The 18,974-nt window shown below is 35.3% G+C and overlaps 1 protein-coding gene across 5 annotated transcripts in view; it reads right to left on the bottom strand.

Moving 5' to 3' along the window:
• Positions 1-156: 156 nt before the first annotated feature.
• LOC105485456 (amylo-alpha-1,6-glucosidase and 4-alpha-glucanotransferase) overlaps positions 157-18,974 on the bottom strand; it is a 71,404-nt gene continuing 52,586 nt past the window's right edge. For 4 of the 5 annotated variants that reach the window (XM_011747818.3, XM_011747820.3, XM_011747819.3 and 1 more), the window contains 7 exons: positions 13,323-13,458; positions 11,638-11,750; positions 10,433-10,644; positions 8,681-8,778; positions 7,658-7,745; positions 7,407-7,540; positions 157-2,640 (listed from right to left, as the gene is read on the bottom strand). In XM_011747818.3, the coding sequence (XP_011746120.2) occupies positions 2,523-2,640; positions 7,407-7,540; positions 7,658-7,745; positions 8,681-8,778; positions 10,433-10,644; positions 11,638-11,750; positions 13,323-13,458 (899 nt within the window). In that variant the 3' untranslated portion in view covers positions 157-2,522. Of the gene's footprint in view, positions 2,641-4,973; positions 5,119-7,406; positions 7,541-7,657; positions 7,746-8,680; positions 8,779-10,432; positions 10,645-11,637; positions 11,751-13,322; positions 13,459-18,974 lie in introns of all 5 variants that reach the window. The other variant, XR_011610240.1, reaches the window with a different exon arrangement.

Raw genomic sequence — 18,974 nt, forward strand, 5'->3', positions numbered from 1 at the left:
TGCCTCTGGGAGGCTGAGCCAGGAGGATCACTTAAGGCCAGGAGGCTGAGACCAACCTAGGGAACATAGTGTAGAATCCTGTCTCTACAAAATAAAAAATAAGTAAAAAACAAAAAATTAGCTGGGCGCAATGGCTATGAATGAAAGCAAAATATAGACCTTTAGAAAATACTTTTATTTTCTTAACACACAGAGATAACAATGACATTTGCCCACTAGACAGAGTAGTTCAAGACATATCAGAAATGGATTACAATTCACATGTTACAATATTCATAAATATGACCAGTCTCATGTTTTCCCAATTATCTTAGAAAAGTTATTAAAATACCACAGCATACTAAACTGGCAAATTCATTTCTCATGTTAAAGAGTAATTTTGATTTTGATTAGTGAAAAACCAAGGCATAGTCCATTGTTGAAATATAATAATACCTTATCCAGCATCACTCAAGTATGATGCATTCTACCTAAACGTTCTTTAGTCAAATGACACCTTTTAAAAATCTAATTTTGTATTTTAACTACCATAGAGGAAATAATGTTTAACATGCCTTCTTAAACTTTAAAATATACCATGCAGAATATAATAATGTTCTTTCATTAATCTTCCTCATTAGAAAGATGAACTACTTAGTTTTCTAGTGCAACACAATATCCTAAAAATTTACCAACGTGGGTATTTGCCTTACTAGAGATAACCCAAAATGACTACATTTAAAAAATTGTGAATTTTAATTATTTTGGTCACATTTAACTGTCAGTGATTACTTCGTGCTTTGGCTTAAATATGCTGGTTTTCTGTTACCTTTCTTACCTCCCTTAATATCAAAGTTAGGGTAGAGCAACAAAACTACATAAACCTTTGATGAACTAATGGTTCTCTCAAGGAAAGTCATTCCTTTTACCTGCACAGTTTAGAGAAGGTTATATATTGAGCAAGGAAGGAACTGAAGAAGAAAGGGAGATTTGGAAACCAGTGTGTTTATAGACAGTGGTCAGATTACTGTCACAACTGTCCTTAAATTTGTAGGATTTAATCTGTTTCAGTTTTGGAAACCAGAAAACTAAACTAGTTAAAACTATTTCTAAAGCAAGGTCAGCTTTGAAGAGGAGCAGGCAGATAATCATAAAGTAAATTACATGAGCTTTCAAGAATGGGTATTTGACATCTGAAGCATTTGTAAATTTTTGCTGCCCAGAAGTTTTATTTGCTGGTTTTCTCCTTTAGTTTTATTTCTTAGTCATAGTTAAGGTTTTTAAGTTAAAAAATGCTACTTTTAAAGTAGCATTATTTTAAAACACCATTATTTTATTAGCTATAAATGAGCCACTGAATATTATATAGCAATGAAAGAATTCTTGCAACTACTTTTTTCCAATTGAACGCACAATGATTTAACTGTTTTCTTAAGAAAACAGTAAAAAACAGTAAAAAAGTTCTATCTAGGAAATAAGTTCTATTAAAAAATGTGAACTCATATAAACGTTAAAAACCTTTTTCCTTTTGTGACTTTAAGATTTTTAAGGTATCTTAAAATAAGTTAACATGAAAAATTTCCAATGATTTTACTGAATTTAAGATATATACTGAATTAATACCCATATTTTTGTTAAGATTCTTCTCAATGTTAAACTTGTCAATGTAGGTTCTGAGTTAATAGAAAACCAGTATCTACTATGATCTAGCAATAGATTTTTGAACATGAACTAAAGGTAGTTGAGTTTTAGAAAACTAATATAACATCCTTTTTTCTTTTTCTTTACAATTCTAGAAATATGACCAACAATTTCCATTTTGAAAATGTAAGCTATCTTATAATAGTAAACTAGAACTCAATACTAATTTTACAAAACTGTTTTCAGGAAATAAATTTCCTAATGCTTTGTCTGTTTCCCCACATAAGTAAATCATATAAAATATACTGTTGGCATTCATTATATTACACACAAATGAATATATCAGTGAAAAAATGAAAGCAGTTTGAACATCTGTGCTCCATTTAGGAACATATATTGTAGGTGGAAACTTCTATCATTCACCATTTATTAAATATTTATTAAATGCAGTGAGCATTGTATTAAGAATACTATAGTAAGTGGTGATAATATTAATGAACCACAGCCTATTCAGTATGTATTGTTACTGAAGATTATATATACCACAGTTAAAAGCTATCTTTCCATTTCTTTCATTATATTTTCATATTTTATTTTTATTTATGTACAAATAGAAGATTACATGATATTTCTTTTTCAAACTCTGGATTTCTAGGCATTTGAAGAATTCTTACTGAACTCAAACACATTTCATTGGTAATGATATTTCTTTCTGATTCAAATTGAAATCTACTCTGTACATTAAAAAAAATCAATGCTTTTACAATCTTACCTAATTGAGCATCAATATTATAATAAATGAGATTTTTAAAATGACTTGAGCTTGTGCATATAAGGCATTTACATATGATGGCCTTGCTTCCTATAACACAAGTAATTGCATACTTAATATCTGTAATCAACTATAAATCATAAAGTGTCTCAAGAATAGTAGAAATTGACCAGGCTTGTGTTTCACAGCTGAAAGGACAGTATTGGGCATTCTCATTGGTCAGTTCTGGAAGTCCTTTCCAAGGGGATCTGAATGAAAAAAAAGACATTTTACAAAGACATGATTTAATACATATTAACAAAATAGGCAAGACCTGGTGATTTTTGCCTTCTAGTGCAGAAAATAATCATATGTAGTCATTTGCTACAAAATAAAACAATATCCTAAAGACATACAAATGAATTTAGACTGAAATTATTCTTTGACATTCCATCTTTGGAATTTGAGACTTTTAAATACAAGGAATCCCTTTATGTATTAAAAACATAGAAGAAACTACCATTACAAGCTACATATAAATATAGAGATAAATACTCTCTCAGGCATAATTTTATTCCTTTTGGAGTAAGTTTATGAGACTCAAATTGTAATTATGCAGATGTGTCATGTGTGATCTTGATAAAACTGTAAAACTAAAAGTAATGAAGAAACACTAAGAACTACGATTAGGGGGGAAATGCCATTCCAGAGTACTTTCTACTTAAAGAAAAAAAATGCCAATCAATTTCTCATTCTACTGAATAATAAACTTAGTATTTATTATGCCTTTATATTCTAATACTAACTGCTTTACATATATTATCTCATTTAATGTTCACAGTAACCCTATAAGGTAGGCACCATAAGTATTCCTATCTATAGAGAGGTAAGAGAGATTTACAGAGGTTAAATAACTTGTTCCAGCCCTCCCTATCAGAACACAGTGATGTTAGTACATCAAATTTATTGTTAATTTCAATGTAATCCCTTAAAAATGAAACACGAATTTAAAAAGTACAGAAATCTGTAATGTTTCATTTTTAAGTTGGGTCGTGGGAACAGACTTGTTTCATTATTATGGTTTGTAACTCAGGGCTATATTACATACACGCTTCAGTGGGCATCAAATATTTCATAGTAAGAATGGGAAAAAATAACCCCATTAGGTAAAATAGGGTATTTTGGATAATAACTAATATCAGCTGGGTACTATATTTAAAAAAAAAGTCATAGAAACCTGGAAAATATAGAAAATGTATGTTTCCAAGTATTCAAGCTAAATCAGAGTAAAATGCCAAATGACTGAAGCTGGATAACTGGGCATCTGTAATGTGTTGAATTGTATTTCCACAGAATTTGTATGTTGAAGTCCTAGCCCCCAGTACCTCAGAATGTGAACCTGTTTGGAAACTGGGTCACTGCAGATGTAATTAGTTAAGATAATGCCACATGAAGATTGGAGTTTTGCTGCCACAAGCCACAGGATTATCAGCAGCTAAGAGAGAGGGCTGGAAGAGACCTTTCCCTAATGCCTTCAGAGGGAGGATGGCTCTGTCCATGCCTTGATTTTTCAGATTTCTGGCCTCTAGAACTCTGAGACAATATTCTGCTGTTTAACAATTTCTATTATTTAAGTCACTCAGTTTGTAGTGCTCTGTTACTGCAGCTCTAGCAAACTAACAGACTACCAAAATTAAAAAACAAAATGAGGTTACAAAACCATGAATATGCTGCCCATAATTAGACTTGGACACTAGGACATGGAATGTGTCCATACAAATATAAGGAAGTCCCTTTTCCCTTGCTTTCCTGAAAAATTCATCCTGAAGTCATGAGGTGGGACAGAGCATGGCAGGTGACCACAAATGGAGAGGAAAGGGTAATAGGTAGTATAGAGCAGGATGTTAGAGTTCAAGAGGTATGAAGAGGGAGTTCACCAAGGGTGAGAGTGGTCCCGAGTGGGCAGTTAGAAACCAAGTGGTGTCAGGAGGGCTCCACACATACAGGCGACTTAGTGTGGGGTATCAGGCCGAAGCTGGGTGAGCAGACTGTATGTGGTGGTGACAGCCCAATGTGGGAAGTAGGTTATTCATTGTTGGAAAACGGAATTACAAATACAGAGAGGGAGAAAAATAGAATTAAACAGTGAGCAATAGATTGGAACTGGTGTAAACTCAGGTTTTCAATATACATAGGATACATTGAAATGAAGATACATGTGTATGTATTTACCTATATTTATGCATTATTATTATATATTCCCTAGCCCTATCTACTGGGGGGCATAGTAATAATCAATACACCATGCGTTCCGATCTAGCTTCTAAATAACATTTTTCACTATAAAGAGCAAGGGCTCCTTAGAGAATTGCCCAATTCCAGGCTGGGGTAGTGAAAGCAAAAGATGAGTCTTGAAAACCTTGCTGGGCCAGAAAGCAAGGAAGGACTTCCATACATGACAAACAGGAAGTAGTATGGACAGAAATTTCCCTCCTGTCTGATACAAATGAAGAACTGGACATTAAGACATTAGACATTAGGCAACAAATAGTGATCCTTGAGGAATGAGAAACAAATGAAGCAAACCCTATGATTACCATACCTTACTGCCTTGAGAATTTCCGGGATTTGGCACAGAGAGGGGGAACACAGGTGGAGCCTGGCAGACTTCCTTGAGTTGAACTGAGAATCCAGGAACACTATAAAGCAGCTACAATTTGCAGGATAGAGTACTAGAGAGGAGGGAGCTGTACAAAGAGAGAACTCTGAAGATATGCAGAGGGTCCCACTCAAGTATCTGTAGTGTACCAACCAGCAAATTCACAAGAGGAAACAACCAAAGAACAAGGAAAGAACCATCCAAAAGGATGAGAAGAAGCAGTACATGGCACTCACATAGTGTTGGGAACACTTGCTTGTTCCCATCAGGCAGATTTGAAAACGTCATAATTTTTGAAATACAGGCTAGAGAACACAGATAGGTCTTGATTCACTAATAGAGAATAATTATTCCTAGACCAAATCCTATTCCGGTCAGGTCTAATAAGCTTAAAATCAAGACCGGAAAGGATCAAACTATTTCCAAGTAATTTCACTGCATTCCAAAACAAAGCTCAAAAACATTTATAGAAACACCAAAAATCTAGCACCCAACAAGGTAAAATGCACATCTGGTATCTAATAAAAAATAACCAGGCAAATGGCTGGGTGTGGTGGCTCATGCCTGTAATCTCAGCACTTCAGGAGGCCGAGGTGGGAGGACTGCTTGAGCCTAGGAGTTTAAGACTAGCCTGGGCAACATAGCAAGACCGCTGTCTCTTCAAAAATCAAAAAACAAAAACTACCAGGCAAAGAAGCAGGGTGATCTGACCCATAATAAAGAGAATACTCACAAGCAAAAGCAACCCAGAAATGTTCAAAACATTAAACAGACATGGAAGATATAAAGACGACCCAGATAAGAGAAATGAAAACTACAATGTGTGAAATGAAAAACACCAGGATGGATGTGATGGTAGGTTAGACATAAAAATGTTAGCAGATTTCTTATCAAAACGATGTAACCACTTTAAAGTATGAAAGAGAGAAAGCTTAACTTTGAATTCTATACTCAGTGAAAATATCTTTAAAATAAAGGCAAAACACATCTGTTTTTACACTTACAAGAATTGAAAGAACTCATCATGAGGAGGCAAACACTACAAAGACATGATGGAGAAAGTCCTTCGGGTAGAAGGAAAATGATACAAGATGGAAATACAGAACATCACAAAAATATGAAGAGCACTGAAAATGGCAACTACAAGAGTAATTAGACTTTTTAATGTATTATTTAAAGATCATTAAAAAATAACTGACGGCCTAAACAAAAGTAGTAGCCATGTAGTGTGGGGGGTTATAACATGTAAAAGCAAAATGGATGACAATAATAAGCACATAGGCCGGGAGAGGAAAAATGAAACTATACTATTTTAAGGTTCTTTATACCTTACTTGAAGTGGTAAATCACTGGAAGGTAAACTATAAAGACATATACTATAAACCTAAAGCAACCATTTTAAATAAACAAGAATTATATCTAATTAGCCAACAAAGGAGATTAAAATGAAATAATATTCAATGCAAAAGAAGCACAAAAAGAGGAAAAAGCTAACAAAAAACAGACAGAATAAATAGACAACAAACACTTAAATTTCACAATTTCAGTAATCACCTTAAATGTAAATGGTCTAAATATTCCAAAAGCAGAAACTGTCATGCTACAGGAGAGCAAGACCCGATTACATGCTGCTATGTACAAGAAATCCACTTTAGATACAAAGACATAAATAGGTTAAAAGGATGATAAAATCTATACCATGGTGACAACCAAACAAAAGAAACCAGGAGTGACTCTATTAATATGAAATGCACAGAAGTCCCTTATGTGCTTGTAAGAAAGGAGATGAAATTTGTGCTGCTTATTCATAATTTGAGGAATAGAACATAGATATACTTCTGTATAATATAAAATTTGGGAAATTAAGATACCCTCTGAATTTATACTATCTTATAAAGATATGTAACTCTGACACTGTCTATTTGCTAATAATTAGGACAAGGAAGTGAAAAATGGTTTTTGAAATAACAGGCAAAAGACCAACTCTGATATTTTAACTATAATGAAAGCATTTCTGAAAACTATTTCTTGATATATCTTTAAATCAATTAACTCAAAAGGCCCAGGGTGAGTACCTTAAATTTTTATATTTATCCTGTGCTAACCATATCCAAAAACATCAGGAAAATTAAAAAAATCAAAATTCCACATGTATAAATCACACAATATCAAGACCTCAACTTAAAATAAATAACCTAAAATAAGAGAAAGTGAAAATGATATAACAGAATTTGTCATGTTAAAGAATAAAGGCTTCACTTTTCATTGGGATACCTAGGGCATATAGAAATCAATTCTAAGAAACTGTAATTTACCTAATAGCTAGTAAACCGACTAAACACTAGTTATGGAAATTACATGCTGCTGATGACTTACCTCTCAAGATGAACATAGTGTCGGGAAAGAACATTTTTAACCAAAACTATAGTCTTTGCAGTAGTCTCCGGGCCCATCAATCTGGAAAAATATAATTTTGCACGAAGAAAATATCCAATAGGCCACAGCCACTCCTAAAAAAGATTATTCAAAAGTAAAGACAAAAAAAAAAAAAAAAAAACCCATAAATGTCTAAAAATTACTTGAAAAATAATTTAAACTGAAACTCAGAAGATAAACGAAATTCTTACAGGTCCTTGGTGATAATTGAAACCTTTTGCAAGATTGTAGTTGTCATTGTCTAATGCATTGTCATAAATTCCACAGTAAACCATATCACTGCAAAATGATTAAAATTTAAGTTAAATAAAAGATGATCAGATATTACAGAGAAAGCATTGAAAAATTTCAATAACAAAGGTAAGAGAAATTAATTATTTTGTCTTCTAATCTACAGAATAAGCTCAGCATTAGTGCATCATTTATCTAACCTTAAATTAGTACATACTGAGTTCACAGGACTTTAATCATGTGTTAAAAATGATTAACAAATACTGGTTAATATAAAAACTGTAAAATATTCTGGTATCTTGCCTTAAAAGAAGCTAGCCTGGCACTAAATATGGGTTGGTTTGAAGTCAACTATTTCCTAGGCCTCTAATATATGGAGGCCTGTCTAATAATTGAAATATACATAGAATAATTTGAATTAGTAAAAATTAAAGACATGGTTTTATTAATTATAGATTGGAAAGGTAGTTTTTAAGCTTCTCCATAAAATTATTTAAAAATTAAAATTGGCTTATTATCAGGTTACAAATAGCAACTGAATATACATATTGCTTTATTATAATACATAGAAGTTAAAACACAGTTGTCTATACTCCATTTGTTACTTTTCTTTTTTTGGAGAGCTGGCCACAAGAGTAAGCTTTAATTGTGGGTTTTGGTGTGCGTGTGCGTGCATGTGTGTTTTAATACAGTGTCTCATTCTGTCAAGCAGGCTGAAGTGCAGTGGTGCCATCATAGCTCACTATAGCCTTGATCTCCTGGCTCAACTGATACTCCTGCCATAGCCTCCTGAGTAGCTAGGACTACAGGTGTACACAATCTCTCCTAGATAATTTGTTTTTAATTTTTATTTTTGTAGAGATGGCATCTCTACAAAAATTTTTGCCCTGGCTTAAAAAAAAAAAAAAAAGTACGGTTGATGTCAATGTATTTGGATTAAATATAATATCAACAACATTCTTAATACTTATATTCCAACTTACTCTGGATCTAAAGTTTTCATGCCAAGGGGACCAAGCAATTTTTTTTCTGCAATCTCCAAAGCTTTCCATGCTTTTGCTGTAGTAAAGAGCTCAGGGGCCTAGTGAATGCCAAAAACAAATATATAAATTTTTAAGATCACAGAACAATTAGTTCCTACCCACAGAAACTATTCATAAACTTGAAAAAAAATTACTTAAAATACAGTGAGGGTCAGAATTTGAGTGTAGATACCTAACCAGATCTAATCCTATGAGCCTGACTTAGAAGGACTGTTTTTGGCCATAGAAGTTAGGATAGCTTTTAGAGGTGATTATTTCTCTGTCACCTCAAGAAAGTTACTCAGCTCTAAAAGGAAGTTGCCACAGCTACACTGAAGGCAGAACACACTTTTATTTTAACCCCTTTGGAGACAGGGTCTCCCTCTGTCACCAGGCTGGAGTGCAGTGGCGAGATCAGAGCTCAGTGCAGCCTCAATCTCCTGGGATCAGGCGATTAGCCTCAGCCTCCTGAGCAGCTGGGACTACAGGCTAATATATTTTTTAAATTTTTGTGGAGATGAAGTCTCACTGTGTTGCCCAGGCTGATCTTGAACTCCTGAGCTCAAGCAATCCTCCCACCTCAGCCTCCCAAAGTGTTGGAATTACAGGCATGAGTCACTGAACCCAGACAGCACACACTTAAATGTATGTAATTCATTCTTCGTCGAGTTTGTAATAGCTTTCTTTAAGTACATCTGATACCCATTTTTTGCTTCTGGGGCCATAAATAAATACAGAACTTTTACTCCAATAGCATGAGTAAATTTACTTGAGATACAAAGAAGAGAGAAAGCATTGTTGACCAAGAATATGCATTCATTTCAATGGTTAAATAAAATCAAGTGCACACTGAACCAAAGCTACCTTTGTGTACTTTTATACTTTTCATTCTACTATAATTTAGAGTACTAGGTTTGGTACTCTTTTTGACAATGTGAAAACAGCTAGGCAGGCATAGAAGAACACATACCTTCTCTATTTTACTTCCTTATAGTTTATTTTTAGACTAAAGTATAGATTTAAAAAAGGAGAGAATCTAGAATTCTTTGCTAGACAAAACTAATTGCAGCAATGCAACAAAGAAAACAGGATGTTAATTGAAGCTATCCACTTTAGTTCACTAGTTGAGGGCTTTCTAACTAGTGTGCTGAGGCACTGGTTAGAGCACAGGTGTGTAGGATACAGAGACCCTCAGCTTTCAGGGCAGCTGGGTGGGGCCTGAGGCTAACTGAAGTAGCTGGATCTAGCACAAGCAGCCTCCTCCATGTAGCCTATTGTGCTATACAAATATCATTTTCTTTTCTTTTCTTTTTTTTTAAATATGGAGGTGGGGCCTCATTATGATATCCAGGCTGGTCTCAAACTCCTGGGCTCAAGTGATCCTCCTGCTTTGGTCCCCAAAATGGGATGACAGGTGTGAGCCACTGCATCTGGCCACAAATATCATCTTCTATGTGTGCTCTGAATGTGAAAAACTCTAGGAAGCACTTCATCAGTCATCATCCATTATTCTCTGTTCTTGGATACTGAATGTTACAGGTCAAAGGTGATACGCATAATACCTGATGAATTAGAAAAGACTATTTAAAACTAGCTAGTAAGCAATATACTACTTTTTAGCCATTAAGTGAATTCGAAAACAAATGGGAATAAGGAACCAAGCAAACGCTAGCACATCATTTTCTGAAATGTTTTTACAAACGGATCACCTACCACAACCATTGCTATAGTAAAATTAGGCCTGAGCTGATAGTCACACCAGGGACTTGAAGCTCCATAACTATCTTTGTATATGCCACGTTTGTGAACCAGATTTGGATGCTTTTCATTTAAATCTGAAGGGTCTTCTGAAACATGAAATAGCTTTTCAAAGTTGTCTTGTATTTTTCTGTTCCACTCATCATATGAGACCTTTACAACCTTTCCTGAAAAATGACATAAGACATGGTAGTTTTAATCATTCAAAACAATTCACACATCTAGTTACAGACAAACAGTAATAGTTTATTTTTATCTACTACAAGGCAATGAATTATCCACTTTTGGAAAATGTGGCCAGACTGAATTGAGATGTGTTATAAATGTAAAATATAAGCTGGATTATGAAGATGTAGCACCACTAAAAAGAACATAAAATAGCTTATGAATAATTTTATATTGATTACATGTTGAAACAATATTTTATATACGTACACTGAGTTAAATAAAATGCCTTTTTTTTTTTTTTAAGACAGGGTCTGGCATTGTCCACCCAAGCTGGAGTGCAGTAATATGAACTTGGCTCACCACAACCTCTGCTTCCTGGGCTCAAGCCATCCTCCCCCCTCAGCCTCTCAAGTAGCTGGGACTACAGCCTTACATAACCACACCCTGCTAATTTTTGTATTTCTTGTAGACATGAGGCTTCATGTTGCCCAGGATGGTCTCAAATTCCTTAGCTCAAGTGATACACCTGCCTTGGCCTCCCAAAGTGTAGCGATTACAGGCATGAGCCACTGTACCTGGCTGATTTAATAAAATATCTTGTAACCAATTTAACCTGTTTCTTTCTACTTTTTAAAATGTGGGTACTATAAAATTTAAAATTACGTATGTGGTTCACATTATTTTGGACAGCACTATTCTAGAAAAAGACATGTAAAGATTGCAAAATTGCTCACAGAAATGCAACTTGTTCAGTCACACTGAGGAAAAAGACAAGCACAATAAAGGCAATAGCTATGCTGCTTTCTTATCTCAGTTCAAAGTTGCTAAAAATATGGTCCAACTAGAATTGTTACAATTTTCACACTAGTAAATGAATTTTCTTTCTTCTTAATTTTAAGGGTTTCCCAATATTAGCTGATTGAATCAAATGATTACATAGGTTGAGAATATGCATAGTACATTTGAAGGTTCTTTGTAAATAACCATCTTACCATGTCTTTTTACTGTGACTTCATGATAAGGGAAAATATTTTTTTTGGATAATTCCAGCAACCAGCGAACAGCAGATTTACTCAGTCCCACAATTTCCACAGCAGACCCATCTCTAAAATTAAAAAACATATTTTTATTCTCTAAGTTGGAGTCCTTTAAGTACTATTTAAAGGGCATTCAGTAAACAATTGTAATGAATCATATAACTAACATATTATGAAAACTATTAAAAAATCCTTACTCTATAGGAATGTGTACTATATCATTAAACATTTTTTCCTCTCAGTGTTTTGCCATTGTCTGTCATCCTCACATGTTTTTTAAAAATTCTATGATGTAGAATGGGAATTGTGGAATAAAAGAAGATGGAAGTTGGAAAAGGTAGGACTAAGGAATCTGAATATTGGGATAAGGTACTAGAGAAAAGATAGCAAACACGAAAAATAGGGCTGGAGAAAATGAGGGAAGGCAGACACATTAATCTGAAAGCTCATTTTTAAAAAAAATAAAAGGGAAGTACAAGATCTAATGTACCAAAATAAATAATTTTTAAAAATTGGTAAAGCATGTAAAGATAGTAACTTATTTATTAATTTTTTTTTGTAGAGATGGGGGCCTCACTATGTTGCCCAAGCTGGTTTTGAACTCCTGGGTTCAAGCTATCCTTCCACCTCAACCTCCCAACCTCCCAAAGTGTTGAGATTACAGGCGTCAGCTACCACACCCAGTCCACAACTATTAAATTTTTTGGACAATTCTTACTGAAGATAAAACTTAGAATAAGAGGCTGAGTGCAGTGGCTCATTCCTGTAATCCCAGCACTCTGGGAGGCTGAGGCGGGTGGATCATTTAAGGTCAAAAGTTTGAGATCAGCCTGGCCAACATGGTGAAACCTTGTCTCCACTAAAAATACAAAAATTAGCCTGTGTGGTAGTGAGCACCTATAGTCCCAGGTCCTTGGAAGGCTGAGACAGGAGAATTGCTTATATCTGGGAGGCAGAGGCTGCAGTGAGCCATGATTTGTGCTACTGCACTATAGCTTGGGCAACAGAGTGAGGCTCTCTTTCAAAAAAAAAAAAAAAAAATTAGAATAAGAAATTAACTTCTCAGCTTAATACAGTATCAGAAGCTCTTTTAATAGACATTACTTAATGGGTACAAAGTACATTATTTGGGTAATAGTAATATTAAAAGCTATTTTAATAGCATCTGATGTTAAGCATTTGAAATCATAAAAACTTCTTAAATGACAAACACTAGGAAAAAAGATTTAAAAAATTAGGAGGAAAAAAGGTTCAGAAAGTGAAAGAATTTCATAAAAGACGGAACAATTGGTTGTTTTCCATGTTTGCAAAAGATGGGCATAATGAAATGTTTACATCAATAAGCAGTTCAGGTTACGAAAATGTCTTAACCACTGGGATAATGAAACAGAAATCTTTCCTTTGAGGTGCTTGTAGAGAATCAATCCACGAGCACTTACAGAAAAGAACAGATAGTGTTACTTGATAACTTATATCAAGAGGATTGTGTGCATGGACAATGGGGAGATGAAGGGAGGAAGGCAGGGGCATTTTGATTGACTTAATATAAAGAGTTCATAGTTAACAGAATAAAAGACTCCACAAGTATGTGCTTTTTTAAAAAAGGGTATAATTACACAGCACTATAAAATTAACATTACCTTGGTGTGGCTGGGATTCCTGTGTTTCTAGCTCTGTCACTTTCTCCCATTTTATCCATCCATGTGCCACAATTGAAACGATTTCCTCCATAAACAAATCCTGTTTCTTCATCAACTCCTGCAGTTATATTAAAACCTAAAAAACAAAACACGTATAAAACAAAATTTTTATAAGTATTATATAGAGTATATATAAATATTTTAAAACATTTACAAAATTTTAAAAATAATAAACTAGGACAACCACTCTGAAGCTCAGTTTGGTGATATCCTACGATTTTGTATCCAGAATATACAAAGCACAAAGTTGGAGATATGCATATTCTACCACATAGGAATTTCATTTCTATATATATTCTAGAGAAACCCTTATTTACGTGCACATGGAGATGTGTACGAGGATATTCACTGCCACATTGCTTGCATTCACAAAAAATAACTGCTCAGTAGAGGAATGGATAAACACTGTAGTTTATTCATACAATGGGAAACTCTCTATAACATTTGAAATTAATGAACTGGATTTACATGTATCAAAATGGATGTCAGAGCTAAATAATATATGTACATGGACATAGAGTGTGGAATAATAGACACCAGAGACTCAGAAGGGTGAGATGACAGTGACAGATGAGAAACTACTTAATGGGTACAATGTGCATTATTTGGGTGATGGTTACACTAAAAGCCCAGACTTCACCCTTGCCCAACACATCCATGTAACAAAACTGCCCTTGTACTCCTTAAATTTATACAAAAAAGATAAATCTCCAAAACAAAATGGTTGAATAAAACAAGTTGCAAAAGGACATATATAGTGAGATAACATTTTTGTAAAAGTTTAATCATAGATAATACTGGTATATCTAATATCTGTGTATAATTTCAAAACATAAATTATTGATTATAGGACACATTATAGTACACTGAATATATGCTATGTAATATATAGCTTAAGTAATTTACACATACTCAAACACACATAAGTACACAAAGTACAAAAACTTCTGGTATGAAAAAAGGGAGAAGACTCATTTTTCCCTGATCTTCCTCTCTTAAGAACAATGAAAATCCCTGAGCGTAATATAGTGGACTGTCATAAGAGGACTCTAAAAGTGTAAAGAGGAAGGCAGATTGGCTAGAAACCTCAAGACTTGAGGAATGTCATAGTGGTGAGTTCCCCGGGTTTTTTTTCTTTTTTTTTATTCTCCATATATACCAGTATGGGTGAGATGTTGCCTTGGAAAAGCAACCTGCAACCTTCAACAGGTAATGACAAAAAGTTCCAAGAAAAACCAATTGATTCCAGCCAAAGGAAAAGGAAAGAGGGACCCTAACCAGAGAGAAACCTTTATGACAACACCCTATGCCAGCAAATACCATGGATGTCCTTTCTCCCTGGAATGTCAGTGGAGACTGAGTGGAAGCCTGGACTCCTATCCCCTACCTGGGGGTAGCAGATGGCTCAAGGCAGTGCTCCCCTTCCTCAGCAGCGTGGTACCCGCGGACACTACGAGGGGAATCTGGGGAGTCTGAACTTCCACTCCCAACCTGGCAGCAGTAGGTGGCCTTCGGGCGGCAGCAGGCAGCCCAGGGTGTTTCCCACCCCTGCTGCATGATGTTAGCACAAACTGGGTGGGGAGTATGGACTCCTACCCCGGGTGGGAGCAGGTCGTTAGGGACAGTGCTCCCTTCTCCTGACAGCATGCTGCCAGCAGAGACTGAGTGGAGAGTCTGGATTTCCATGCCCTGCCCAGCAGTGATGGGGTGCCCCTCACACTCCAACTAGAGATTTCAGGGAAGATCTGAAGAGGAGGAAGCTGCAAAAACGATGCTTTAAAGCTGTATAGGAAGGCCTGGGCAGACTCTGACCAATCTACATGTGAAACAGATGAGAATTAACACACCCAAAGAGAAGAGAAGTAAACTACATAGTGTGAAATTCCACTCAGGTTTCCTGAGTGGCCTCCTGATAGCCCATGAATGAAGTAGACCAGAATAACCTTGCTAAATATTAAATTGTCATTGAAACCACAGCCCACAAGAGTGGGCCAGAAGCTGCATACTAAACTCAAATAACGGCTACTTGGTAAAATGAAAGATTTCACAGGATCCAGTGTCCTATAACATAATATCCAAAGGCCTAGGAAAACATGAAAAACTACTTATCAGGCCAAGAATTAGGAAAATCACAACCTGAATGAGAAAAGGCAATTAACAGGTGACAACACTGAGGTGACTCAGATGTTGGAAATATCTGACAGAAAAGCTTAAGGGAGGTATCATAAAAATGCTCCAAAGAGAATGATGCTTTGTAGAAACAGAAAACTCCATCTTAAAATAAATATGGAATTTCCAGGGAACTTGAATAGCCAAAACAATCTAGAAAAAGAACAAAGTTAGAAGACTCATGCTTCATTTCAAAACTTACTAAAAAGCTACACTAATCAAAACAGTGTGGTTCTGTCATAAAGACAGACACAGAGGTCTATGGAACAGAGAACCCAGAAATAAACCCTGTATATATAGTCAAACGTTTTTTGACAAGGGTGCCAAGACCATTCAGTGGGGAAGGGACAGCTGTTTTTTTTTTTTTTTTTTTTGGCAAACAGAGCTGAGTAAACTGGATATTCACATGTAAAAAAAATTGACTTGGATTTAATATCGTATACAAAAACTAACTCAATGTGGATCAAAGACCTAAACATAAGAGTTAAAACTATAAAATTATTAGACAAAAATGTATGGCAAAAGCTTCATGACACTGAATTTGATGAGGCTTCTTTGCATATGATACAATAGGCACAGGTAACAAAAGTAGATAAACTGGACTTAATCAAAATCAGAAACTTGTTTATCAAAGGATACTTTTAAGACAGTGAACAGACAACCCATAATATGGGAGAAAATATTTGCAAACCATATCTAATAAGTGTTTCACACCCAGAATATACAAAGCACCCTGCACCTCAGTAACAAAAGAACTCATTTCATTCCCTAAATTTCAAAGGATGTGAATAGACATTTCTCCAAAGAAGATATATGTATGCCTATAAGCACATGAAGAGATGCTCAACATCACTAAGAAATCATTAAGGAAATGCAAATCAAAACCATGAGATACCACCTCATAGCCACTAGGATGGCTACTAGTGGGGGGGAGAAAAAAACCAAGCAAAACCAGAAAAGTATTGGTGAGGATATAGAGGAACAGAAGACTGTTTACTATCAGTAAGAGTGTAAAATGGCACAGCCACTGTGGAAGACAATGTGGTAGTTCCTCAAAAAGGTCAACAAACAATTATCACATGATCCAGCAAGTTCTCTTCTAGGTATATACCCAAAAGAATTGAAAGCAGGGACTCAAACAGCTATTTGTACACCAATGTTCACAGCAGCATTATTCCCAATAGCCAAAAGGTGGAGACAACCCAAACGTCCATTGACAGATGAATGGAAACACAAAATGTGGTATGTACATACAATGGAATATATTAAAAAGGAAAGAAATTCTTATATGTATGATAAGAGGTTAATATCCAGAATATATAAGAAACTTCTACAAGTCAATAACCAAAAAACCAAAAACCAATTAAAAAATGGGCAAAGTGCTTGAATAGACAATTCTCCAAAGAAGACCCATAATTGGCAAACAAACATATAAAAAGATGCTTAACACTTCTAATCATTAGGGAAATGCAAATCAAAACCAGAATGAGATATCACCTCACGCCCATTAGGATGGTCACTATCAAAAGAACAGAAAATACCAGGTGTTAGCAAAGATGCAGAGAAATTCGAATAGTTGTGGGAATGTAAATATTGCAGCCATTATGGAGAATATTATAGAAGTTTCTCAAAAATAGAAATAGAATAACATACGATCTAGCATTCCACTTTGAGTATATATACATAAAAATGAAAGCAGGATATTGAAGAGATATTTGCATACGCATGTTAACTGCAGCATTATTCACAAGAGCCAAGAGATGGAAACAATAAAATGCCCATTGACAATGAATGAATGAAGAAAATGTATGCACACAATGGAATATTATGCACTTTGAAAAATAAGGGAATCCTGTCACATGCTATGAGATGGATGAACCTTGGCATTATGCTAAGTGGAAAAATTCAGTCACAAAAGAACAAATACTGCATGATTTCATTCATATAAAGTATCTAAAGTAGTCAAAATCATAGGGACAGAAAGTAGAAAGGTGGTTACTAAGGCACGGGAAGAGTGGGGATGGAGGAGGAAGAACTAGTATTTCATGAGTATCGAGTTTGTTTTGCAAGGTAAAAAAGTTCTAGCGATCTGTTCCACAACAATGTTAATATACTTAACACTACTGAATTGTACATTTGAAAATGGCTAAGGTAAATTTAAAGTTATGTGTTTTTTATCACAAAAAGGACAAAAAAAGGAATAAAATTCTGACATCTGCTACAACATGGCTGAACTTCAAAAGAATTATGCTAAGTATGTACAACTCTTATGTATTGATAAAAATATAATTATGCTAAGTGAAATAAGCCAGGTACAAAAGGGCAAAGACTGTATGATTCCACTTATATGAGGTCCCTAGGATAATGGAATTTATAGAGACAGAAAGTAGGATAGTGGTTCCAGGGGCTGGGGAAGGAGATAATGAGGAGTTACTGTTTCAATTAGGAATGATGACAAAGTTCTGGAGGTGGACAGTGATGATGGTTGCACAACAATGTGACTGTACTTAAAGCCACTGAACTGTACACTTAAAATGGCTAAAATTGTAACTGTTATGGTAAAATGGTAAATATACATTATGTCTATTTTACCACAATAAAAAAAAATAGTAAAACAACAACAATAACAACAACGACAAAAAAAGAGCACTCCAATTATACAATTATAAAATGGATTGGGCTCAGTGGCTCATGCCTATAATCCCAGCACTTTGGGAAGCCAAGGCAGGGGGATTGCTTGAGGTCAGGAATTCAAGACAAGCCTGGGGAACATAGGGAGACCCCCATCTCTACAAAACAATTTAAAAAAGAAATTAGCCAGGTTCAGTGGTGCACACGTGTAGTCTCAGCTACTTGGCAGTCTGAGGCAGGAGGACTGCTTAAACCCAGGAATTAGAGGTTGAGTGAGGTATGACTGCACCACTACCATCCAGTTTTGGTGACAGAGTGGGACCCTGTCTCTGAAAAATAATAAAGAAAGAGACAATGTGCAAAATATGTGAACCGACATTTCAGCAAAGAGGGAAGATGGATGGCAAATGAGCACATGAAAAGATATTCCACACCATTAGCCATTAGGGAAATGCAAATTAAAACCACAATGTCCAGCCTGGCCAAAACATGGTGAAACCTCATCTCTACTAAAACAACAACAACAACAACAAAGAATACAAACAATTAGCCAGGTGTGGTGGCATGCACCTCTAGTCCAGCTACTCTGAAGTACAAGAATTGTTTGAACCCAGGAGGCGGAGATTGCAGTGAGCTGAGATTGCGCCACTGCACTCCAGCTGGGGGACAGAGCGAGACTCCATCTCAGACCGCCCCCACCCCACCACACACAGTTGGTAGTGGTCATGAAGCGATCAGAACAGCTTAAAAGAAAGGGGTACCACCATTTATTAAAATGGTAAAATACTCTGG

Source organism: Macaca nemestrina, chromosome 1 (genome assembly GCF_043159975.1).
Source record: "Macaca nemestrina isolate mMacNem1 chromosome 1, mMacNem.hap1, whole genome shotgun sequence".
NCBI lineage: Eukaryota > Metazoa > Chordata > Mammalia > Primates > Cercopithecidae > Macaca > Macaca nemestrina.